This window comes from Salarias fasciatus, chromosome 11, assembly GCF_902148845.1.
Source record: "Salarias fasciatus chromosome 11, fSalaFa1.1, whole genome shotgun sequence".
Lineage (NCBI taxonomy): Eukaryota > Metazoa > Chordata > Actinopteri > Blenniiformes > Blenniidae > Salarias > Salarias fasciatus.
In genome coordinates, this window is record NC_043755.1 from 19,691,287 (window position 1) to 19,717,397 (window position 26,111).

Here is a 26,111-nt window from a genome sequence, read left to right on the forward strand (position 1 = left end):
TTTGACAAAAGGAAAAACAAAGCGTGTTTATTTGATGAGAAAGTTTTCATTTACAGACAGTAGAAGACATCAGTGCAGACAGGTGGAATCCCCACAGTGTCCTTATAAATAGCATTTACTGTACAGTTGTTTCCTCCGGGTCTCATGGGTCGGATAGTGGATATTAGCTCAATTAAAAAAAAAAAAGAAAGAAGACAAACTAGGGTAAAGGAGAGATATTACAGTCCAGGCTGTGGGTTAAACTCTTTTTAGTAAATGGATTTTTGCTGTTCATTTGAGGGTATCAAATGCTTACTGTGACAAATCCAATCGATTAACAAGGTTTTTAGAGCCGAGAACAGCAACAACAAACAAAAACCCTCGAACAGACTCGGCTGTGGTCGCATTACAAGGCCGTTCCAGCTGCCATGTTTCCCCGAGAGAACGGCAGGTGAGAAGAAAGGTGTGCGTGACGGGTTTTCTTTTTCCTTTTTCTATTTTTAGGACATGGTGATCTGCATGGACTCCAGCATCTCCTCCACCGCCTTCACGGAGCATTTGTTCTCCTTGTTTCCGCGGCCGGCCAGCTGCATGTCAGAGGAGGGGGGGAGGTGAGGGGCATGAGGAGGAAAGACAAGAGAGAAAAGCTCATTAGATGTTATTGGATGGCGTTACAGCCAGCGATAACCGCGTTCGGTCCGTGCGGCTTCAGAGACGGAGCTGAAATGTTCGCGTTTGGAGTCTGGAAGGCTCCAAGCGCCAATAATTAGTGAGACGACCGTGGTCATTAGACGGCGTTTGTAAATGGGTCACGAAAAGTAAAATAATACCTCCAATCAGATGGCTTTTCCTCAACTGTTGCATAAGTGCCATTTTGGTTGGGAGAGCGCTCGCAGACCGGACGCCCGCATTAGTCCAGTTCCACACCCTGGAGAACGGGACTACGAAACGCCGCGCGTCTTTCCCTGACCCGTGCCTACGGGGTTCGGCAGGAAGCGCCGCGGATCACGATCAGCGGTCGTGTACGGAAATACGCACAATGTTTCTCCCCAATTTAACTTCGTGACGGACAAGACGTTCCCTCGGAAACAACCGGGGGAACCGACGACTTCCTGGACCTCAGGCCCGGAACCAGGAATATAACCGACGGTCAGTCCAATTAACCTCTCCTGACCCACATTTGGGGACAGAAATAAATCTTTGGAGCAGTGAGTGGTATTGAAGTCGTCTCACTGGATGAGGCAGCATGAGACTGAAGGTTTGGTCGGACGACAGAACGCAGCGCCGACGAGTAACGTGACGTTGTTTCCCAAACACTGCCGACTCCATGTGAAACTTTTCTAAAACAAAACGATGGGAGTTTTCAGTCGATCGCGGGGCCCGAGTACCCAAAGAAAATATTTGGACACACAGGGAGAAACTGTAAAGTCTACATAGCTCTGAAGCAGGGATAGTCTGTGCCGCCATGCAGCAGCAGCGATGGTGTGTGAAGTGAAATACAGAACTACATGAAGACTGAGTCAACATGTTTGGGTCTGTCGTCACGCCAACAGCAACTCCACGATGCAGACTTCAAGTACGTAACCATGTTTTTACTTCTTGAGCAGTCTCAATTTGCTTTACATGATCTGTGTCACGCATGTTGCAAGCAGAACTGATGAAATGGCGGGCTAACTCTGAAACCTGTGGAGTCCAAACAGAAGTTGTGACAGAGAGCTGCTGCTGTTACGGAGGCCACAAATAGGCACCGGGACTTCGAGAACTGGAGGGACTTTTTTTTCTAGTTCTGAAAATAGTTGGATGCAAAACTGTTATAGAAAGAGTTGGCAAAAAGGGGAAAGGCCAGAGGATTTCAGTCTGTGTTTCACTCCCTGCAGCAGCCTGGTGCTTTCTTCATCCTTCTGTCATAAAACAGCACAAATGTGGTGATTCAACATCAACAAAGCAGGACTAAAATGTTCTGTAAACAGCAACCGAGAAGGATCTTTTCATAGCATTATTTCCATCTGGAATGTTCTTTGTGAAATAAAATGTAAGATTGAGTTATTTGTTCATTCTTTTTGATTATAGAACACAGGCACAACATTCATATCTCACATGGCGGTAGACAATATGAACTCATTTTTTTTTTTTCTCCCTTCTAAATTTAAACACATAAACAATTCTATGACAACCACAATAGAAAACTTGAAGGAAACAATCCCTCCTGTCAGAGGTGCAAAGCTCTGGAGGACAAGGAACTTTTGGGCCAAACATGTTTCTTTGCGCTCTCTGCAGACGGTGTTGTTTGGGGTGAAATCTCCAGTTCTCTCACGCTAAAAGGCTTTTATGCGATTTCTGCAGGCGGCCGATATGTGCACTGATTAAAGGGATAGTTCAGGAGCTGGCAGCCGCGCTGGTTTCACTTTGTTTACCGCTAGTAAAGAGCTAGCTAGCTCTAGCTCTAGCTGTTATCATCTCGGCGCGGAGTGATATGAAGGGAGAGAAAATAGTGACAAGCGTTTACGAGGTCTGACTTTTTCGTCGTCAACGGTTTGTGATGCAAATATATCACTCTTTCGAACACATATTGGTTTGAGAAGAAAAACGCTTTATTTTGGTGACCCCAGCAAACTTGCCGGACTACTTTCGTCTGGACCTAAACCGGACAGGATCTCCACTCACTGGACGCTGTCAGGGTTAAGTCTCTGTGAATGAACAACACTGCTGACGGGGATGCCATACAGATTCATGTAAAAATTCCCGAACTATCCCTTTAAGGATCCACTATTTTCAAAGCACAGTCCGTAGTTTGCGCCCATCACCCAAAAGGACTGAACACTACTGCATCAACCGCCACCTCAGAGTGACCGAAGCTGCTGTCAGGAAGGAAACAGGGTAATGTCACGACTCTTAAAACTAATATTTTAACACAAAATGCGATATCGATATACAATAAAATTTTATTTTTCAATATTGAATTTCAGGAAAATGTCAATGTATCGTATATTTCAATACATTGAAGAGGCCTGCTTTCTGTAGTGTGAAGGTTTGATAGATGCAGGTAATAATGAGCCAATGAACCACTCTTTATCTTCATCTGGTCTCAAACCCTTAACCTGTTCTTCTTGGTTTTTTTTCTTCCTGAAGACCTGTGCCTGTTTTCAAACGTGTATCAAACTAGACTATAATACTAATAGACAGACAAATGTCTTTCCCATGATAAAGACACACAGAGCCTGGAACCTGCATGGCTACGTTTTAGACACTCACTGAAGTTACTCCATCTCAAGAAACTTCTTCAAATTGTAGAATTCAGAGACGTCATCTACAAAGTATCAGTCAGTAGATACATTTTTAAAAAAAAAAAAATCTTATTTAATGTCAAAACTATAACCCCGAGTCAAATAAGCAAGATGAAATCGCTTCAAAACCCTGAAGTTGTGCATCTTTGTGTGTCGGCACAACATTTGTGGAAAAACACAAACACAGGGGAAAAAGCCATGATATGTTCTACATAAAGGTCTTATTTTATGACTGCGAGCCACTTATTCATTCAAGCTTTCGTCTTGCGCAGGGCTCAACAAACAGGAACTAAGCGTAGTCTTAACCTAGCCCATACTGTCTTTCCATGGCAAAAGTTTTTTCCTTCCCCTTTTGCCAAACTCTCAGTTAGCGAGAGCGCTTGGCGAAGGTGTACAATTGGCTATGTAATTTCCAAGGGTGAGTCATTCTTCTAGATTTAGGGTGTGTGTGTGTGTGTGTGTGTGTGTGCGCGTGCGGTGGGGTGACTATAACGATCAGTGCATTTCATTGCTGTGCTGCTTAATGCGCCATTACCCCGGGCCCGGTAGTCAATTATCTCCTCAGCCTGAGGTGAGACCACCACATTAACTCCTGCCCGGCTCTGCAACAGTCGCAGCGGACCAGACAGCTCCACGTCTATTTAGAGCATCTGATAATAGAGTCGTGACGCAGTGGGGGCCCGTGGTCCGTGACAGAGGAGCTAATCAGAGAATTTGCTTGGCGTTAGGGCAGTAGGGCAAAGAAGTGCTGCTCTGGAGCTCGTACACATCTCCAGCTCTCTGACATGTCAGCCAACCCCGCGAGGTAATTACTTCTCCTTTTTTTTTTCCTCCTCTAATAAACGGACCCCCAGCCAGTCGTGACCTCTTGCCGACGTCTGCTCCCGCTCGCGTTCACCTGCCCACCTTTTTCTCACACTGAGGTATGACAATCACCAGGTACCGCGGCCTCATAAAAGTGGACGACTGACATGAGCAACACTTTAAAGGGGCCATCAATCAGGCGGCACAGTCGCACAGCAGCCTGCAGCTGTCTGACGGGGGCCAGCGCTGATCCCACACACACACACCCCCCCCCCCCCCCCCCCCCCCCCCCCACACACACACACACACACACACACACACGACCTCGCAAGTCATTGAACTGGAGGTGGGAGAAACAGAATAAAGGAGGCAACCTCTCACCTTGTCATTTAACTCGCCTCACAAAGCAAAAAACAACAAGTATAGGGGGAAAAACAGTGGACGCACACTCTACCCACACACACACACACACACACACACACACACACTTATAGAAGAGCTAAGACCCCTGCCCTGCCTCACTATTACAAGGCAACAAACGCAGGTGGTTATTGAGTTCACGTCATTCTTCCTGCAGGACGGAGGTGTGACTGAGTGAAGTGTCTCATTATCGTCAACAAGAGGTCGAAGCCACATCGTCAACCTTTCTAACACTCGTGCGGTGGCCGGCGAGAGAAGCCTAAAGACCCAATAACGAACATTTATCCTGTGTCGGGGCAGGTTGGCGTTTTATCTCTCCATCTGCGCCAAACATTTGTAATTTAATGACTAATTGTAAATTCAATTGAAGTGTATCAGCAGTTTATTGGTTACCATCATCAGTTTCTAATGTTGGATAAGAATAATATCAATCAAATCTGGAAGACGGCTTCATTACTGTAAAACACTTAGATTTTAAGATACAGAAATCAAATAGTACACAATCATCATTTCACCACAACCAAAGGATTTCACTATTGGCAAATGAACACAAGAAATAACCCAATTTCTACAGATAAATATTAAATCTGTTAGCAGAGGCTTCATTTCTTGGGATTTGAGACGAACGGAAATAAAAAAGCTGTCAATTTCATAGAGCTGCGAAAGAGTTTGAGCCTGATGCGAGAGCGCGTTTGGCACCAAGCCGTGATCTATTCGGCTCATTAAAGCCAACATCACCAAACACAGATGTGCCTTCTGTCTGTGGGTAAAACCTCTCCCACACCCTCTTGGCAATAAAGAAAATATCTAAGCAAGGAAAACATGTGCTGCAGGACTGGTTAAGCTACTGTGTAACTTCTGTAACAGCTTTCAGATGAAGCCTCACGCCGAGGGTATCTGGGTATGGGAAAACCAGGGAAATCTTTCCAAATACAAAAGTTTCTTCTTCTTCTTTTTTTTGTCATTTAACGGCTCTTCTTGCTGTCTGACTTATAACAGAAAGCTGTTTGGGATATCCATCTTGCATCCTGCCGAGTTCAAAGCGTTTCTTCGACAGCGAGGTGAGGTCAGCCAAACGCGCCCGATCAAAGCCGCCTCACATCAATGGAAACATCTGATTGACTAATTTTCACCACGTCACCTCTGCATTTTCTGCTGATCCCGAAGATCTGTATCTGCGAACATATTAAGTGTGAACCCAAAGAGAGAGAGAGAGAAGAAAAAAACGGAGTTGCGCCACTTCAGTGATGACAGTTCACTTCATTTCGACTTCACTCTGAGGGAGCGAGTAATTCGCTGCAGCTCCCGGCGTTCGGGAGACGCTCCTGACGTGAAGTTTTTCCAGCGGCGGACGGCCTCGTCTACGCGCTCCACGTGTGAAACGCGTCTGCGAGGCGAGGGGAGTGGAGTGCGGTGAGACGAGGTCTTAAGAGGCTCAGCGGGGAGCCGCTCTCTCTCCTCAGGTCCCACACACACACAAACACACACACACACACACTCAACCACTCATTACTAGTTTAATTGGTGACGGCTGAAACATCAACACATATGGTACATAGGACCCCTATTATGTATGTTTTTGCAGCACTGAAATTGTCATGACGGCAGCATAAAACGGTTTCTCCATCTTTACGTGCAGACACTCGCGCCTGAATGCACAGCTGTCATTGAAACACAAGGACGTGCTCATTCGAGACACCTGATTTAAGATTTCGTGCAGTGTGACTTCCCAGCATAAACAACAGTGTTTTAATTTTGTTTCTCTGCACTTAAAAAAGTTTTTTGGAACATTTCAATGAATCATAGATAAAGTACAGTCTTCCCAGACTGTTGCATTGAGTAGAAAAATGTGTTCTTGTCTTGTGAATGAGTTATTGAATAATATTTTTATGTATACTAAAATACAGCGAGCCCAAGAACTGCATTAATGGATGTAGCTTTGACTTGAAATTGCAACTTAGCATTTGTGAGACAGCAACGGCCTTACATTTTAGAAATCCTGAGCGCTGAGACAACTGGGCCATTGATTTGACTAAAACTTCTGCTCGAAAGAGCTTTTCAATGGATTTAGTGTCTTAAATGAACGTATGGTTGCAAACTACGCTTCTTTTTCTTCTTCAACCTACCATATTTCCTCCTGATGTGTGTTTTGTGACTCTAAAGGTCAAGCTGACATTGGCATCTTGGAAGGATGGAAGGATGTGGCGAGTTGACCTGGATGGAAAGTCCTGTCATTACTTCGCATTAGTGGAGTTCCAGGTGACTGAGGACTGTTCCCCCTCCGTCAGGCTGAAACGGGCATTACGTGTGACTAATGTCAAAACAGGGTTTGTTTGGGAAGCAACAGCTCACACCGTACTCTCTGCCTTGATATATAAAGATCTTTGACCGATGACATCCAGTGTGACTTGTAAAAACGATGATCAGACCCGATATCGCCAGAAAATTGGCAGTTTTTTTTCACATCGCTGCTCGGCGAGGAGCTCCTCTGCGAAGCCAGCTGGTGGGATTCGGCTTTAGCAGACGCCGAGAACTTAAGACAACACATTAACAGTAAATGTAGCCAGACACACCGAAAGACGTCGGGGGCCGTTATTACAACAGCGCGAGTCGAAAGGCATCTGTTGCAACTGCTGCGCATTCGGGGGCCGGGGGGGGGGGGGGGGGGGGGTCATTGGTTGGTGAATACTTTTCGCATTCTATGCAAATGAAGGGGATTTCAGGATGTCTGGTTATTGTATGTAAATGTCCCCTGAAAGCTAAGACACGACAGAGGAGTCTGATTGGTGGTTTTCGGTGTCTGCTGGGCGAGTAATGTGGGAAAAAGTGATACTATATTTTTCACAGCAGAAGACAAAGCCATCGGGAGGAAAGACTAATGTACCAAAGATCGCCGTTTGAACATCAAGTCCAATTAAAATCATTGGGGGACTCACCTTATAGGCCCGATTTATTTGAGTGGCGGCCCAAGCGGCATACTTCATATTGTCCTTCTTCACCTTGGCACTGACTTTAGGACTGGCAGCGATGTGACTTGCAGACTGACGGGAAAAATAAAAAAGGAGAGAACAGGGGGGAAAGGGGGGTTCTTATATCAAAACTTGGTGAAACAGCAATAAAAGCGTAATTGAGATGAATGTGCAACCGCTCTTACCATCCACCACTCCGCTAGTCATTGTGGCAGAAATGAAGAGAAAAAACAGACCCTGGCCTGATGACACAGGGGAAATCATTTATGGGGAGGAAAAAGTGAGTGTTTTAATGCATCATACGTAAATTGTCACTTAACGGGGCCTAATTTCCCTAACACCATCGATTCGTGGCGATGAAAGAAGCTTGTATGTTGCACAAAAAAAAAAAAAGAGAGAGCGAGAGAGAGAAGCGCCATGTGAATCACAGTCTCTGCACCGACAGCTCCCCTCCGAACCACAAATCCCATGTCTTTCCCATGTTCCTGCCATCATCTCCACACAGCAAACCCCAGAGGGCTTACCCTGCCTGCGCTTCAAAGCCGTCGCTACCAGTGTGCTGAAACTTTAACTACACACCAATCAACCTGGAACCGCGTTGTTCTACAGGACGGTTTGGCTTCTGGATTTTTTTTTAGTAAGCATTTTCTTTATTTCTATATATATATATTTTTACACACGAGAAACCTCAGTTCGGATGATGTCAACCCAGACAGGCTATCCCCGAATAACAGCGCGCACCATTATGGAGGGGAATCCCCGCGCAAGTGTTGTCAGGAACCAACCCGCAACCCCGCTGTGGTCAGGCGCTGCCAGGTCTGCCGCCGTGCTGACTCACACGGTGAGAGACGGTGAAAGTTTTCTGCCCTCGCGCTGAACTTCTCGCACCTGTCAGGATTCGGACCACCGAGCCGAGCTGATAATCTGCAAAACGCGCCCCCGCGACGGATCTGCCACTGATGAGGGATAAACGCCCACCTGAAAGTATCTGTTAAACGCCGCCGTGTCGGTGGACGGCCTGTCAACAAAAAGTGGCCTGTTCTGTCTCCAGACCAGCTTGAGAGTTAGCAGGGGTGAGTGTTTCGGGGTCGACCCTGCCCCGCTCCTCCTGTGCTCGCCGCTTGCACCTCTGCGAGCGCTGAGCGGGAGCAGGCTGCTGGGAGGTGTTTGGACTGCCTGAGGAATCCCAGTGCAACGGCACAGGAAAACACAGGGGCTCTCTGTGCAGCGCCGGCTTCCCCTCGCCGCTTTCTTATTCCTGTGCAGCTTTGTTTGTGTTTTTATGTCAGGTCTCCGTTACATATGATGCACTGGCGCTAGCAGACAACATCCTGTTTAAACAAATATGTCGATGAAAGGGCTTTTTTTTTTTTTTTTTTGTTGCAGGCAGGACTACAATCAAACCAGCACCTGGTAGGATCATTTCCCAGTGACAAAACACTCGGAGCAGCTTTTTCTCTCTCCCTCAATTCTCTCTTTGACTCCGTGACTACTTTATTTATTCAAGTCATACACATAAAATCTCACCAAAGGGGTATTATTACGAAAATAAAGAGATCCGGAGGGGCAGACTTTTCCGATGCTGGAGTTCACCGTCTGAGTCAGCAGAGAGCTGACCTGTCTGAGAGCCCCTTCTTCGCCCCTCACCCCGAAAAACACACTCATTCACACACACACACACTCACACAAACAGTGTAGTTTTACTTGACACACTCTGTGGTCAGCCTCAACCTTGACAAACCACAGTGTTGCAAAAAAAAAAAAAAAAAAGGCTTGGACAGTTTTAGTTTCTTCCCCGTCTCTGCATGCGAAGCCGGACTCACCATGTACAGGCCGAACAGGGCCCTCATGTTGCGATTGTTCAGCCTCAGCGCCTGGGCAAAATACTTTCTGGACAGCTCCAGGTTTTCCAGCCCCCCCTGAGTGTACTTCACCTGTGTAAGGAGGCATTAAACACGGCGGGTTAATTGGGCGGCACAAGCATCGACGGCGCAACATCTGAATAAGCACAGTGCGCCCACCCCTGTGTAAACACGCCTTCCTCTGTAAGTCCACATTCTCTGATGACGTTAAGTGTGTCTATAGGTGTTACGAAGAGACATCGTTCACAGAGAGCTAATATTTATTCCGCAGTTTGCCCCCGTGCTTGATGACGGACAGCCGGGCCGTGACCTACCTCGGCGTACTGCTCACAGTACAAGTGATTGTGAGGATTGGTCATCATCAGCTCCTCCAGACAAAACGCGGCTTTTCCGTAGCTGTGGAAATGACAGGGAAAACAGAGAGCCGATTGATACAGCTGTGGATGTGTCATCCTTTAGCCTGCTCAACTGTGAAGCACAACATCCATGCCCAATAAATTCACAGGTATAAATCTGAATTGAAGCTCGGCGGAGTACGGGTCAGCTTCCCAGTGACAGACTTATAACGCGCGCCGCAGAGGTGTGTAAAGACCCACCAGATGACATCAAGTTTATTTACAGCCTTACAGTAAACGGCACCGGGTCCAGACGGCCGGCAGTGGTAAAAGCCTATCTCGTGTGGTGATTCTCCCTCCTTTGGGGGACACTGAGGATCAATCTTGTCCGTCTGTGTGTTTTCTCTGCCTTTAATGTGTAGTTAACTACCTTCCTGAGGTCAGCACTACAGTAAGAGCTGGCACACCGTGCCTATACTCAGATGAGATCACTTCTCAGCAGCAGACTGCTGAGCTGTTGACCTCACACTAATCTGCTGCCACTCCACTTCTAATACACAGTTTTCCCCCTCGCCGGACCAGGCCAAGACAAGAGCAGACACAATATATCACAGAGCGCGAGGCCATAAAACATCTGTACAACAAAACGAGCATGCACAAACTCAAGAAGAAACAGGCTCACCCTGAGTTAGAAAAAAATAAAAAAATTCGCACATCAGCTTTAAGGCGTTTCTGAATATTTGCGCGAGCCTTATCGATAAAAAAGAAAAAAAACCAAGAGAACCTTGCTTGTGTCAACATTCGTCTGAGCGGGAATAGACACAAAGTGCCTAAAGTGAAATATGAGAGAAATGCGAAGAGGCTCTTTTTTTTTCCCCCTCTGGTGAAGCAATGAGATCCAAATGTTGTCCACATCGACATGAAGAACTTATCAGTCTACTCAGAGCTGGCCACGGTAACGAGCTGAAAGATTAACAGCAGAGGAGGGAAGAGAAGGTGGGACACAGAAAGAGGGGGGAAAAAAGAAGAGAAATAAACAGTTGGAAGGGGTTGAGTAGATGTGGGGGGGAGATCAGAGAGCTCGGAAGGTTGGGGGCTGCTTACAATTACCACTTCCTTTCCATAAAGACTTTCAGATGTGCTCGTGCAGCGGCCGCGGCCTGCACCAGAGCCCCGCTCCGTCAGCCATCAGGCTGAACGCTGTACCGGAGCCAGGACCTTACCTCCTCTACCCTCCGCTCTGCCAGCGCCGGGCTGCTCTCTACGGCAGCGCCGGGGCGAGCTGCAGGCGAGCCTGCTAGAATCGCTTTTGTTTCTTTTGGAGGTTAGCAAAACCATCAACGGCGGCTTTTCCCCCACAACCCCAACTGTGTACGAGACAAAAATGGATTCAGACTGCGCAAAGTATGCTTGAGAAAAAAAATATTACTATTTATCCTGCAATTTTGGATGACCGGTCCAATTCTGTTGAATGCTCTCACAAGCTGGGTAAGAAGGAGCCAGGAGTCGACGCCGGCAACGGCTCGGCACGTTACTCGCAAACAGACATAATAATTTCCTGCCTTTACTGGCGTGAGGATTGTTGTAACGTCAACTCGGAGAGGCTATTAATTACCTTCTTAATGTGTTAACGCTACCGCCTGCTGCAACCCCAACAACGCCAAGGCAAATACACACTCCTTTGTTTATTTTTAGCTTCCAGGGTGTTGCGCACCGAGGGGAGGAGAGTTTATTTCTCTTGCTTGCTTCTCCATCAGCCTCTGTTTTCTCTGGCTGGAGGTGGAGTCGGAGGGGGTGGGGGGGTGGGGGGTGGGGGGGGGTGGGGGGGGGTGGGGGAAGAAAAGTGCCACCACCTTCTCCTGGGAATTTCACAGCAAGTGTTCCCTCTCTCGCTTTTCTCTCAGCGCGCCGCTCTGTCCCTCTTGGAAAAGAGTGGCGATAATGCTGGGCTTTCCGGAAGAGGAGGAGGGGGAGGAGGAGGGGAAACAGGGAGTTTGTAACCCCAAATAAAGAAAACAAAGAAAAGAAATTGACACGCCTGTAGATAAGGGGCTGTGGGAGTGAATGGTGTGATATTAGAAGTGTTGGGATAAGCTGGGAGATAATCCGCTCACCCTTGGATTTCCTCTGGCTACTACAGCAATAAAGCCTCCCCAGACAAAAGCACGAAATATCCAATAAGTAGCCTTCTCACCGTGCTGCGCATTCCTGCTGCCGCTGCCTCCGTACCGCGGCAACCGCAGAGTCAGGCGCAACACACACACACACACACACACGTACAGCAACCGCAGTTTTAACTGCGGACACTGCTTCACTAACTTCTAAGCTCCAGACAATTAAGGACGGATAAACGGTGACACAAACGAAATTATTTTTTCCTCGACTCTGCTCTTGTCCGTCTGGCACTTTCCCTTGGCAACTGGAGTATCAGTGGGAGGCCAGGGAGTCTTTTCTGCTCTCATATGGAGGAGAGGAGGCTTAAGACTGAAATCCTATTAAACTGCTCTTATGTGACAAACATGGACAGAGCTCCTTTCAGGCTCCTGGCTGAGTTTGGCATCCCGACGCCTTCCATTGTGGCCCTCCAGCAGCCCTCGGGAGATCAAGCCATCAGCGTGATGTGAAGCCCTGTTAAACCGACAGATACAACCTGAACATATGGCTGCCATTCCCACTCACTTTTCATCTGATAAACACTCGACTCGGGATGATTGAATTTTCTCTCTTTCATGTTCATTTGCTCTTTTTGAAATCAGTGATGCCAAAAAGCTCTTCGCCCTTATAAAAAGAACCCATTTTTGGGACTTTCCATGATGAAATTCCGGTTTGCCATTAACACCTGGAAACATCTTGCTTGAATTTGGTCGAAATAGGTTGTCACTGAAAAGGTGGGTCAGACTGTAACCGCGAGAAACGCTGGCGAGCTTTGATACTGAAAGAAGAACCGGGTTACAAAAAAAAGTAAATTTGTCCTTTTCAACCTTTGGTGAACTTGATAAGACTACAATAAATCGTGCCTTTACTAATCAGCAAGCGCTTTCATCAATCACAATAATACCAAAAAAATAAATATTTACTCATGCTCGTTGATGTAGAGCTCTGATAACTCATGCCATGCTTCTTGGTCGCCCACAAACCTGTAAACACAAAATCAAATTACTTTTTTCTTTCATCAAACAATCAAAGAGCGAAAAAAAAAAAAAAAAAGAGAGGGAGAGAAAATAAATAAAATAAGCAGACCTTTGTATACAACACTAACAGCAATGAATGTTGCAGCTATCAAAGAAAGAGTTTGTTGGCATATCGTGGTCAGGTTGTGCCAGCGCGACTGAAAGCAGAGCCATTTTTAATTAAAATAAAAGCCAGGGGGGAGACAGAGGAGGGGGAGTCTGACCCCCTCCACACACTCACTGCTCCAGGTACTCGTTGAGCTCCCGGATGGCTTCGGCACTCTTCCCCTGAGCCTTCAGGATGGAGATCTTGCGCTTCCTCGCTGCCTGTGGAGCGGAGAGTAAACAGGATTAGTTGCTGAGCTCCTCGAGTGTTTGTCTGAGGATGAGTGAGTGTAAGAAATCGGAGCGCAAGTGTCTTTTCAGAGCGCCGCGATCCTTCCGAAAGTTCTGCTCCGACACCAAGTCATTATCTCGAAGAGGAATGGGCACTTTAGTGCATTTTAGTAAGCACAGACACAAATGACAAAAGACACATTAAATAACAAATGTAACTTTGTATGTGGAACTGAGAATATTAGCGTATCGAGGCATAATTGGACATAGTTAGCGGCCGTGTTCTTCAGGAGATGGACACACATTATGAGTCAATGTTTGGGATCCGGAGTGAGCTCAGTGGCTGAGATAAAGCGGTGACTCATCCCATAACCAAGTGGGGAAAATGGCACACTCCTCCAAACCCCAACGCCCGTCTTCCTGCCGGCGCGGCACGCACGGAGCGCTACACCAGCCCCACTTACATCAGCTGAAAATTGCTTTCCGCTTCGTTTTGATGTTGAACTGACCTTAAGGTGGATTAGATTCTCATCAATCTGAATTAGAAAGTATTACTTCTGCTACTCTGACTTTTCCAAATGTTTGACTGCCTTCCCCCCGCCCGACCTCTTTCTCCGTTTGATAGCGAGTGAAAACTGAACAGGAGGCTGCTGCTGCACTGCCCTGCCACTGCCTGTTTAATTTATTGACTGGCATTTGATTGAGTGGGGCTTCCTCTCCTACGCTCATAACCAAAGCCACTGAGGGTTGTGTATGAGTCACGTCTAGGGGGCTGTAAATTTGGGCCTCCTCCGACACAGCCGTCACAAAAAATCCACTTATCCATCATGCCGGGACAGAGACCTGCTGAGACACCACAGCCCCGGATGACAAGCCATATTTCAGCTGCACGCAGGAAAAGAGAGAGAGAGAGAAAAAAAGAAGGCATGCAGGCAACAGGACAACATCTTCATAAAACAAAGAGAATGTCTGTTAGGATTTCTACCTGCGCCATAACAAAATCAGATTTGTACAAGTGACAGAAACCATAATTGAACACTTTGTAGGATCGAGAGCAGACTTGGGACACTGCCCAGCGTCGATGTTTGTCTTCACGGTGCTTCAGTAAATGAACGATCAGAGGAAGGCTTTTGTCGAAATGTGGTCTCGTCTTCTTCACAACAACAGGTATTTATCCCAGACTTTTTGCACTTGTGCTCTCCCGCTGTCAGCGCACCCATTCCTCTCTCTCTCTCTCTCTCCCAGATAAAGAAGCACTTGGGGCTCAAAGGAACATATGGAAGTTGGTAGACCCGAAGACTCACACTCCACTTTATTAAACATGAAGCAATTCCAAACCACTCCTCTCTCTCCTCCTTTCTCTGACTAATGAGGCAGGAAAAGAAAAAAGTGTCTGCGGGTCTGTGCCCTGTGTTGTCGTGATTCTTTTTTAATTAACGCTCCGAGGAGACCTCAGGAGCGAGGACTGGATTATTTACATCACCCCTGGCTCAGTGCGTCGACCTACTGCAACCTTCCTTTCTAATAAGAACCATCACGATGAGGGTGACGCACCTAGCACGTTCATCAAGCTGGTAGAATTTAAAAAAAAAAGGGGGGGGGGTTGTTAAATGTTTGAGTGGAAGTCTAGACTGATATTAAAAAAAAAAGTCCTCCTGTTCAAGGTCTGTTTACACCTGCACGCACAACAGCAGCCATGCATATTCAACCTGTTTGACATACTCTGACTAAATCAGTTTATAAAATGAAATTCATGTGTAAGTGGTCGATGAAATCTAAATTGTGGCTTTATACCGAACATCAATCAAATCCATACAAATACACTCTTGTCTGACAATGAATGTGTAATTGTAAGTGATTGCGGGTCTACCTCAGGACTCAGCCATGTGGCCTCAAAATGGCTTATTTAAGAAATGTTGCCGTTTTGATGCTGAGCGACTGGGGTGAAATGGGAGCAGCGGAATGCGATATCAGATTGAGTCCGGTCAGTGCAAAATAAATAGAAAAGTGGCAGTAAATGTGTGGACGCAAATATTGTGGGACGTGCTCGATTGAAAATACTCGGTAAAATGAAAAAGTGGAAAAATTGCATTAATGCACGCAGACGCAGGTTTTGCCAGCTCGTTGCTGTAGGTATCGGAACATAGCGAGCAATGGAAGGGCTAAGAGTTTGAAACATTTTTTGGACAGCGCCATGGCAAAAAAACCTTGAGCAATTTTTGTTGATTCAACAATTTTGGTTAATGGGTACCACATCTATTCCACAGCCTGTAATTACAACAGCTCAGTTTCCAATCTCTGCCTCGCATGCTGGGATGCCGCGCAAGTCTTCCTTGTGGTCGCCAATTTTCCGCCATTTCTCAGACCCATCCCCTGCCCGCTGCTTTAGAGCATGTCGGAGAACATCTGGGGTGGAGACCGCCCTCGCTCAATAAACAGGTGACCCGAGTGCTGCCGTCCCGCTCCCGCTCCACCTTCAGAGGATGAGGATTGTGGGAAAAAGGTTCTAAGGTTAACATCCCAGGGATAGAGGATCCATTTGTTCCCAGTCCCGGGGTTTGACTGACAGCTTCTCGCTCACAAAGGGAGGCGGGACCCGGCGGGCAGACACCAGGAAACGGACCGTTCCCTTTCCGAGGATGTCCCTGCAATCGCCGTAAGATCGGTGCCACGGCGGGGAGGAGCCCTGGGAGTCTCCAAAATCACAACTCCCTTTGTCCAAACAGTGAACAGCATGCAAAACAATTTGCTGCAGATTACCACCAATTGTAGAATGTGTAGCGACGCCCAGTTTCTATATGAAAACGACAGCGCTCCAAGGAAAACAGAAGTGAATGTGGCTTCAGCGTGAGTGGTTACAGCAGCCATCAGTTACTCACGACAAATACAGACGGTTAAAATATCTGTGTGCCATGACACTGACAATCACTGACAGGGAAACAACGTCATATTGGTGGGCAGTGTAGGACAAGAGGTGTCAAACATAAGGCTTGTGGACTGCAAGAGGCTCCAAACCGGCTCACCAAACCACGGAAAACGATGACCTCTCCAAAAAAAAAAAAAATTGCTTCAGAGTAGAGGACACAACCCAACAGTGACACCTGAGGTGAGATGTCAGTTGACGCTGCCATGGAAACACCTTGTTGTTTATCAAACCAGTCTCAAAGTCATGCTGTCAGGGTGAGTTTGTAGGAACATGTAAAACACAACACTTACAGGACACATTTTGGACATTTCATTGTATTTGGCACCAAAAGGTTTCATTAAATCAGCTTCATGTTGGGATTGTAGTCATTTTTGGTCATAAGTTTGGTCTTGTGAAAATAGTAGGGCTGTCAGAGTTAATTGCAATAATCGTGATTAATTACTGTAGGGCTGACTAAATATTGATTTTTTTGATGGTAATAAATGGCATAATTAGGGCTATTTTCAGTTTGATAACTTTTCAAAACTATTTTTAACGGAGACGTTGTATTACGTTGGTGCACATGGCACTTACCTTTGAAAGAAAATTTAAAAAAGTCAAAAAGGAAATTCTTTCTTTGAGTTTGATTCTCAACCAAAATGCAGTGGTAAGAAGTCAATCGCTCAGGAAGTTGCAATGCTGAAATTTGAACATTATTTTGAATTGAACTGAAGAATGCTTTACATTATCGGCTGAAAACTGCCTTGAAATGCAAAACAACTGAACTTGAAATATGCAATTAATAGTGCAAACCATGGAAATCCTCGAAAAGCTCAGAAGAAAGAAACGTTTCATCATGTAAACACAACGCTAACACAAATAAAAAAAGTTAAAGCTCAAATTTTATAAGGTTTATAATGGCAGTATTTCACCGGCCCGGCTCCTTCAAGATGACATTGGGCAGTATGTGGCCCGTAAACTAAAATGTGTTTGACAACCCTGATGTAGGATTTTTAACAAGACATGGATTTCTAATTATTCCCTGAGTGCAGATCTACTTACTGAAGTTGCATGTTTAGTTTGTGAGAAAACACAAATGTTTCAAAGTGACAATTTCAATGATTTCCACACAAAACATTGAAAAGCGACACTTTGATCACACAACCAGTACAAACAGTAGTTTATCAAACCAGGCAATATGTTGCACTTTGACTGATGAATATTAAGCACAATTGAATTCACCTCATGGCTCAGCTCTGTTCAGTCTTTTTTGTGTGGGGTTCCGGATAAGAATCAAATTTTAAGATTAAGATGAGACTGTGCCACAGATACATGTTTATATAGCAGCTACAGCAATGAACAAAATAAACATGTAAAAACAATTGCATTATATTTGAACTATATTCCTCTAAATGTAGAGCACACACTTAAACAATTCACGACTGGGTTCAAAACGTATTTGTCTCATCGTTTGCTTGAGAAAACAGCCCACGCAGTGACCCAGCCGCTCTTTTAAAACCGAAATATAACTGAGCAGACATGCCTATGAAAACAGTCCTACGCTCGCTTTTCAAAAAACGCTGACTTGCCAGTGCGACGTGCAAACTTCCAACAGCAACAAAAACACAAAACAAACTGGGATTTTCTTGACATGGCCAAGGTGGGAGCGAGACAGCGTGTGGTGGGAGGCAGCAGCTGCGGTTCCCCACAGGCTGAGATAAAGACGAGGAGGCTGTTTTACCCCTCGGTGCCACGAGGGCGAGCGGGATGGGGCGCATCGGGGCAACGTGGGGAGCGTTAGCTTTTTCAATAGGGGCTCCGTATTTCTCTGAGGCTGAAGATGAGACTTTTCGCATGTCTGCGATGTGTTCTTCGCATGCTGCATGCTGAGAGAAAACGTTTAATGCATCTAAAGTGATCCATGTGTCGGCGTGGTGCAGGAAGCGTGTGGAACATCTCTGTGGGGGCAGCGGGAGGGGCCGCAGCCAAAACAAACAGGGTCACGACTTCGCTTGAAAAAGCCTTGCAGAGATTTATTTTCCTGCGTGGCCACACGCCCCGATGGAAACAATTAACAGCAGGTACATTATGTTTGAGGATGGCGATGTGGGATTGGCAGCGCGAAGGCGAGACATGCTCCTGCAAGTCATTTTGTCGTGATGAACTGTTAATTGCGAAGAGAAGAACGTCTGGAGCGAGCTGCCGAGACGTGGGGGATTATTCTGGACATCTCAAGGTTACTCGCTCAGCGTGCGTTTCGCCGTGCTTTACACCTGAGGCCAGCAAACAGCAAAACGAGAGGGTGGGACTGGAGTTCAGCCGCGTTCAGTCCGGGGTGGAGATCTGAGATGTCCAATAAATCACACACTTCAAAGAGCAGACCTTTATTTACGCTTTACTTCCACCAAACATGTCTCCCACTGACTGAGACCATGAATCAAACCCCCCTGTCTTCAACCAACCCCCTCCCCCCCCCGCCGCCGCCGCCCTCAAGCGCTTCTCAGTTGTGTGGGTGATAGGCTGATCAGCACTGTGGTTGAGGCCAGAAAGGCCAAGAGGAGTTTAACTTAGCTGACTCTCACCGCTAACACCAAAGTGCCTCGACAGATTTAAAGCCCTCCAAAAAAGCTGAGACCACAAAGTGCAGCAAAGTAGAACGCCAAGCAGAGGGACTTTTCCCTTTCTTTCCCCGCTTCCCGGCCTTACCGTGTTGGTGGGGTCGTCCTGGAGGATGGCATCGTAGTGCTTGTTGGCTTCGTCGTACCTTTGGAAACAGGCGGAGAGAAAAACTGTTTTTTTTTTTAAACCGTTCCCAGTCCGCAGTCGGGGGAAATTAGGTGGTGGGGAAATCAAACAGAGTTCAGGGTAATCGAGTTTCTGTGCGCAGTGTGGCAGGTTTCTGTGATTACAGTGAGACTGTGCAGAAATCAGCAGCGATCTGAGGGAAGAAGTAAACATTTAAGTTGAAGTTGCTTCGAACACAGTCGACAAGGGCAGAGAGCTTATATCACTTCACAATGACTCATGAAATCAATACAAACAAAGCACCCTGTTTTGAAGATTGAATTTTCATTTGATTGTGTTCGCTCTGATTCACTGTTAAACAAAATTAAAACTGCAGCTATTACATCGACGCAGACCCGCAGCTAAACTGTCGGTTCGGTTCGTCTGTCTCTCTGCCCAAACGTAACGCCACACTACGCACACACACACACACACGAGCCTGATAGGCAACAACATCGAACATGGTGCTCCTCGTACCGCTGGACAGAGGCCACACGATTCTGTTTAAAGGAGAAATTTATGAGCTGTAAATATCAAATCATACGGTAAAGAAACCTGGCAGAAGCGAGGCCCGTGCACTTCACTTGTCATGTGAAATCAGGCACTGAAGAATGACTCCTGAATTTTTTTTCATTTTTTTTTCTCCCCATTAGGGGTGACGTGCAACGCCGATGCTTTCGCAGCCAAGAGCGTGGCTCTGTGATCAGGACCGTCCCGCCCACAGCCGTGCAACAGACAGAAGCAACTCTGGTTCCCATTAGCAATGAGCAGCCCCACTTCCAGCAGTGATGCTTCCCTCACATTCACTTTATTACTCAGCCACACTTTGGGAGATTTCAGATGGCACCAGGCAACCACTCACCAGCCACTCTGATTTGCTTTATTTATTTAGCAACCGAGTGTGTGTAGGGGGAGGACCTTACTGTTTGAAGCCATGTCATTGAAGTGCAGCTCTGGCTGCTGCCAATTAGATCCCAGAGTGCCGTTTATTTAATCTGACAGTGCAGAGGCAATCACTCTCAATTATCACATAAACTCTGACATAACCGATAAACCAGCACTGGTGATCCGGGAGGGGAATGGCAGCGAGCTGGTAAACAGATTGAATTACCCTAATTTCAGCTCAGCACAGACTAAAATACCCCTCTGTTTATCTTTTCTCCTCGAGTTCTGCCCTCTGATTGTGGCGACATGTCAATATTTACAGGGCCGGGATGTGCTCATGACACAGACGCTAGAACGAGGCGGCAACGCATGAAAATACTGATGGGAAAAAAAAAAACAGAACGAGTAAAAGAAGAACAAGGAAAACAACAACGGACCAGAAACCAGAGACGACGGAGGGACCCCCACAATAACGCAACCGCTTCCTTCCCGGGAATCCCTGACTGAGGGTAAAGGGCCACAGGACTACCCAGCGCCGAACCTCTCTCGTCTCCGCTTTGTCCTGTTCTCCAAACGGAACGCTGGGCGATCCAACATAAACACACCGTACCCCACACACACCCAGACCACTGCACCTCTTATGATCTGCGAACGCTTTCTCGCCCCCATGCCTCCCAGACTACTATACATAAATGTGAGGTTGCGTTTTAAAAAAAAACTCCTTAACTTCTTCTCTCTCTCTGTGGAGCTTTCGGTCTACGATGCTTACCTTTCCAAAGCCTCCAGCCTCATGCCTGTTAATCGCTTCACTCTGTGGCTATCTGGAAACTGCCGCCTCAGTTCCTGTAGACAGGTCTGCAAGGATGTGGGTAGATGGAGAGAGCAATTATGGGTGGTGGTATTTAAACTTCATGTTACACTCTCACACAAGCACCCGGAGCTTTCTCTGATACAACACACCTGAAAATGTCAGGATTCAGGATTATTTTCTCCAAAAATATGTCACTGGTTAGGAAAAGAAACAGTCGAGACGACAATTTTCAGTTTCGAGCAGCCACGTCTCTCTCAAAATAAGGAGAGTGAGGATTCCCACAGCCGATAAATTTGATCACACAGTCACCAAGGAGGTGAGAAATGACTGCAATCACATTCAGTGCTACCCTGAGCGAGATGGAAAAGTCTGCAGCGTGACCTGGATCGTTCGTACGATCCATCAGCTCGCGTCTGGTCCTTCTGCTTTTTTTTTTTTTTTTTTTTTAAAGTCTGGCAGCGCCGCTGAAAGGATAGCCAACAGACAACTAATTGTAATGACTGAGTTCTGCCTTCTCTGTACTCAATGAGTCATTCATATCGGCGAGCGGAGTCGTCATATCCATACTGATTGGAGATGAGGCTTTTCAGTTACGAACAGCTTCTCTCATTCGCCATCCCATGCAGGTTTTGACCTTTTTCAGAGCTATGGATGTTACGAACTCAAAAATGTCACAACGCAAATAAATCCTATGGTTTTTAACAAAAAAAAAAGTTTTAAATCCGTAAATGATGACCAAGATCAGCGAACACTTGAAGTTCCTCCACTCATTTGCTACACCCTCTAATTCCAGTAAATTGTTTTTCCAAAGTACAGACAGAGTAATACCACTTGGCCAAATAAAAATCAGATTTTCGCTTTTGGCAAAGCGGGTGCTGCGAATGCAGGGAAGGCTGCGAGAGACTGAGCGATTGCTTTTGAAGCTCTTGGGTGTGTGAGGAAGAGCGGCGAGAACGTACCAGGGCCAAGTCATCCCGACTGCAGTCCAGCGCTGCAATCATCACCTGCTCATAAATAATCCATACTGGGCAGAAGAGACACAGACAAAGAGGACAGTGTTAACGCCCTTTCCATTCCACTGTCTGCTGCAGCACGACAAAATGATATATTGAACTGTACACTTGACATGCAGACTTGGGACTCGGTCCTCGACAGCTGCATTTGATGTTTCTGTACTCGCATAAACAAGCTTCCATGGTTTGAATCAGTGGCTTAAGAGTTCATTCAAAGAACTGTTCCATTCCATTTAACACATAACACCACATTTAGCATGTTCCTCGTGGCATATGCTCCAGTTGATCTTACTTAAAATGTATTCATTTAAAGCCTCACAGCATTGCAGTATTAATATGTTATTAATAATCTGAAATGTAAAAATACGCACACCCTCATGAATGCTTATGCAGTCATGCTATTCATTTCCCATTCCAGAGCTGGTAATAAAACTAATTCAATTTCTGTAATCATGTTACAGTTAAGGAACTTAAGTGCACCCTTTCTAAGGAAAAAAGTTGTTATAATGAACTTCTCGATTTTCATGCTCAAGTTATCTGAAAATCTCTCGCAAACCCCAACCATTAGTTTCCCTCATTATTAGATCTTCCACACACTGCGCTCAGGGATGAAAGATGGAAAAAGAACATGATTCTTGAAGATACCAGTGGAAAAGAGGAGAATGTGCACAGTTTCGGAGGTTTAGTGAAAGCAGAGCTACCTTTAAAGACAGAAAAACGAAACTAATGTTAATTGCTTATGACATAAATGTGATTTATTGATGTGAATGTCACACTGGGGTGTTTGTTATTCTTTGGTAGGAGTAATGTTACTGTATCAGGCTGGAGTTCATGAGCCAAAGCAAGCACTGACTTCTTAATGTGGTTGTGTTAACAGCTTAAAGCATTTGTTTGCACTAAGAATAAAAATGAATGTCTACATCGTTTCAACAGTAACCCAATATGGAATAAATGTGATTTGTTACTGTGAAAGAATCACCCGGTCTATTTACACCAGCAATAAAATCATCAATGACTGCTTGAATTAAGCTCAGAGTTGTTATATAATAACTCATTCTCCATATTTTATGTTGCCATCCTTTATTATCTGAATTACTGGATACCACCTTAAAGTTGATTTTTACCAGACAGAAATAAAGTTTCTGTTTGTGACATTTCCATCAAGGGAACAAGCACAGCCATCTTCCTTGGTGGTTAGCAATAAAACGAAGAAATGTTTGAGAAAATATTTTTTTCTTCCAGTCAACTGTAAAATTATAACGCACTGACTAACAGCCTGGCTGAAGAAGCCAATTAATGGAATAAATGCAGCATGTTCGACAGTTGACGAGAAAAACTGGACACATTCAGCCGAATGAACCCCCTCTCTTAATTGAAAAGAATAATAAAATTCAGCTCCACCCCCCCAAAAAAAAAAAAAACTGTCAGGCTGAGCCAAAACAAATAAATCCCCCCATGTTTTCTTGACTTTAATGATTCCAGTTCTTGTTTTGATAATTGCCATCTCATTTCACAGCCAGTTTAAAAGCTGGTTTCAATAAAAGCATGGCATGTTAAGTGTTTATCCGCCTCTTTTAAAGACCGTATGAATCATAATGACTTGGGGAAAAGGGAGAGTTTTATGGGGTAATGTAGCAGGACAGTTCTGTTACAAAATAGGAAACTGTGACTTCTGATATGTACACAGTAAAAGTCACTTCTGCATCAAAATAAAATCTGGGAAAATTCAGAGTCCACTATGTACAGTACAAGGCAACACACCAAGTGGATTCTTTTAAACCATTAGAGCTACTGTTTAGCGCCGTATTCATGTTACAATGTCTGGAACACATTAAATTTCTGGAAATGCACAATATTATCAACATGTCATTTAAAATTTAACAGCAGTATTGCTACGTTGTCCTTAAATCTCCTCAATCTTCTTTTAACGTAAGCCATTCTATATTTTTATTCCTATCCTTTCGGCAGTGACGCTGTGTATCTATGTTTTCCACATCACAGGAAATCTGAGATCCTGTTTGAAAATTTATCCAAAAGAAAAAAAAATATATGCCACAGACGAAAATGACCCACTTAGATCAATCATATCTCTCCCAGCTGCACGGATGAAGCCACAGTCAATACCATTAGTCTGACTCTTTTCACCGAGGAAAATTCAGTGGTTTTGGATTCTGAATGAAAAGAAATCCTAAATCAAGAATGCCTCTCTTTGTGAACATCAATGGAAAAGCCACTTATCTTACATAATGTCACATCAGGACAAGTAACAAGATGAATCTCGTCTTACTTGGAAAAACGTAGTAGCTGCTGTGAGTTCATAACTGTGACAGAGATTTTTACAACATTTCATTGTGGAGCCTGAACTGAACCCCATTGTGAAGATACATGTCCCACAGACAGACAGATAAGATGCCTCAAACAGATCTCATGTTGATAAACTTACTGTCATCTCCCAGTTTCGATCCATGTTCACTGATGAGCTCCTCGCCGACCTCAACTATCTGCTCACTGTTTCTGCTGTTGTCTTCTCTCCATTTCCGAAGCTTGTCTCTCATCTCTGTGGTCGAAAAAAGAAATCTTGACACAGTCTGCAACACTACATCCACGATTGTGCCTGATAGGACTTTTTTGTTTTTTTTAAATAAACAACCTACATATCGATTAAGAAATTCAAGCTGCCCGAACACATTCTGGGCGTTTGTTTACATGCATGAGAACAATAAAACACGAGCAATGTGATGGTTTGATCATTACAAATGCACTCAAATATAGCATCAGAGGATGCAGCACGAACATATATAAGTCGACGCATTGTTATTACAATGTTCTGGGTCAGATCAGACAGAAGATAAGGCAGGAGATGCTTTAGCCGCAGCTAGCGAACGACGCTACACGAGCGTGCTAACATGCTAACAGTGCTCGATGCTGGCTTTACACCTTCAGACAATACAGTTGGACAGGCACGTTAGATATTCTGCTATCATCAGCTCACCGGAGAGCAAACACGATGGCATTTAACAGATATTACCTCGCCCACGGCACAGTGAAGACGAGTTAGCCCACGGGGCTAGCTAGCATTAGCTGCACAGTGCTGCACGCCTGTATTTAAACTCCTCTATTCGTCTCAGCTGCGACTCGCTGCCGCGTTTTCATGCGAGAAAACTCATAACGCATTCAAAATTTGACAGAACAAGGCACTGACAAAAGAGGAAAAGTACGTTTTGTTTGACTTACCTTCCCAACCTACATCGTACATTTCCGATACGGACGCCATGTTTCCTCTTGTGACGACATACGTCACCCCTACGTTACTGACGTATTATTATTATTATTATTATTATTATTATTGTTATTATTATTATTGAGGTTTCTGCTGTTGTTGTTGTAAGTAAGTGAGTAATTATTTAGTGAGTAAGTAAGTCACTAAATAATTTCAACATAAAAAGTAAAGTTTTGTTAACTCTGACAGTAGCTTCTTTGAAAGCTTGAGTTTGACACAAGGAGAATGTGATTCCATTATATTGTAAACCTACACTTTGGGCGTCTGCAGCGTAAAGCACGGTGACTGGCAGGCTGCAGCAGACACGCAGAGGATGTCGTTCTCATGCCCCATTTCCATTTTTCTATAATTCCCCCTCTAAGTATTGGGTAGGACAGTTTCCTCTGAAAATATGAAATGTGCTTTCCAAGCACATCGACCATTTTATCCTGATTTCCCCCAGGAGCCTCTGTGAATCTCATCCACCCGCTGCGTATACTTGCTTACACACTCCTCTCTCACCACACTTGTTGATGTGGACTCAGCACAAAGTTGCTTACAAAGACATTTCAGAGATCTGATGTCACGTCCACTGGTGCTCACTGCACATAGCCTGCCGTCATGCATACTTTGCTGATGTTCAGCTGTAAAAAGGCAGCAAGGAGATGTTCTTTGTCTTTTTTCTGAGGGACACTGATATGTTAAAATAGCCAAGTGGGCAAGTGCAAGCGCTACGGTGAAATGTTCCCTGTCGGACACAAATAATAACACTGTGTAGAGCTGAAGTTATGCTCAGCTTTGGCATTCAGTGCACTTGTAATTTTCAAGTCTGCACATGGCAGTCAGTTGATATGTGGTTGGGCTTATTGCTGGAACATGAAATACCCAAGCAACCACATTAAAACAATTGCGCAGTGTCCTCCGGGGTAGGAGGCTAACCCCTGTCTGCCAAGGTGCCACTGAAGTCAAGGGGCCCAAAAAGTGACCTCGAATACACAGCATGCAGCCGACGTGACTCTCGGGATTTCAGGACATGATGGTAAAAGTGCTCTGCGAACAAACCGTCCATGACTCTGAGATGCAGCTGGATGCGGTAGTGATGAAAAAAAAAAAATCCTCTTGACATAAGGCGCCTGTTTAACTTGGAGCAGCTCTCTTGCACAGAAATGTCACAATATGGGAGATCAATTGCAGCCATCTGAAAACCCAAATTGTACTACTTGACTGGTGCTTACGTAGGTTTCCATGCTCTGGAAGCCCCCACATATGGCACATGGGACAAGCATGTATATATT

The 26,111-nt window shown here is 45.3% G+C and overlaps 1 protein-coding gene across 1 annotated transcript; it reads right to left on the minus strand.

The window, feature by feature from the left end:
* emc2 (ER membrane protein complex subunit 2) lies at positions 1-24,851 on the minus strand. Its single transcript, XM_030102454.1, has 11 exons — positions 24,792-24,851; positions 24,001-24,114; positions 21,504-21,568; positions 20,503-20,588; positions 18,771-18,828; positions 13,065-13,150; positions 12,731-12,790; positions 9,633-9,714; positions 9,280-9,390; positions 7,424-7,528; positions 1-566 (listed from the first exon to the last, which is right to left on the minus strand). Exons 1-11 carry the CDS (start codon positions 24,829-24,831, stop codon positions 480-482), a joined length of 894 nt encoding a protein of 297 aa, XP_029958314.1. The 5' UTR covers positions 24,832-24,851; the 3' UTR covers positions 1-479.
* Positions 24,852-26,111: the final 1,260 nt, after the last annotated feature.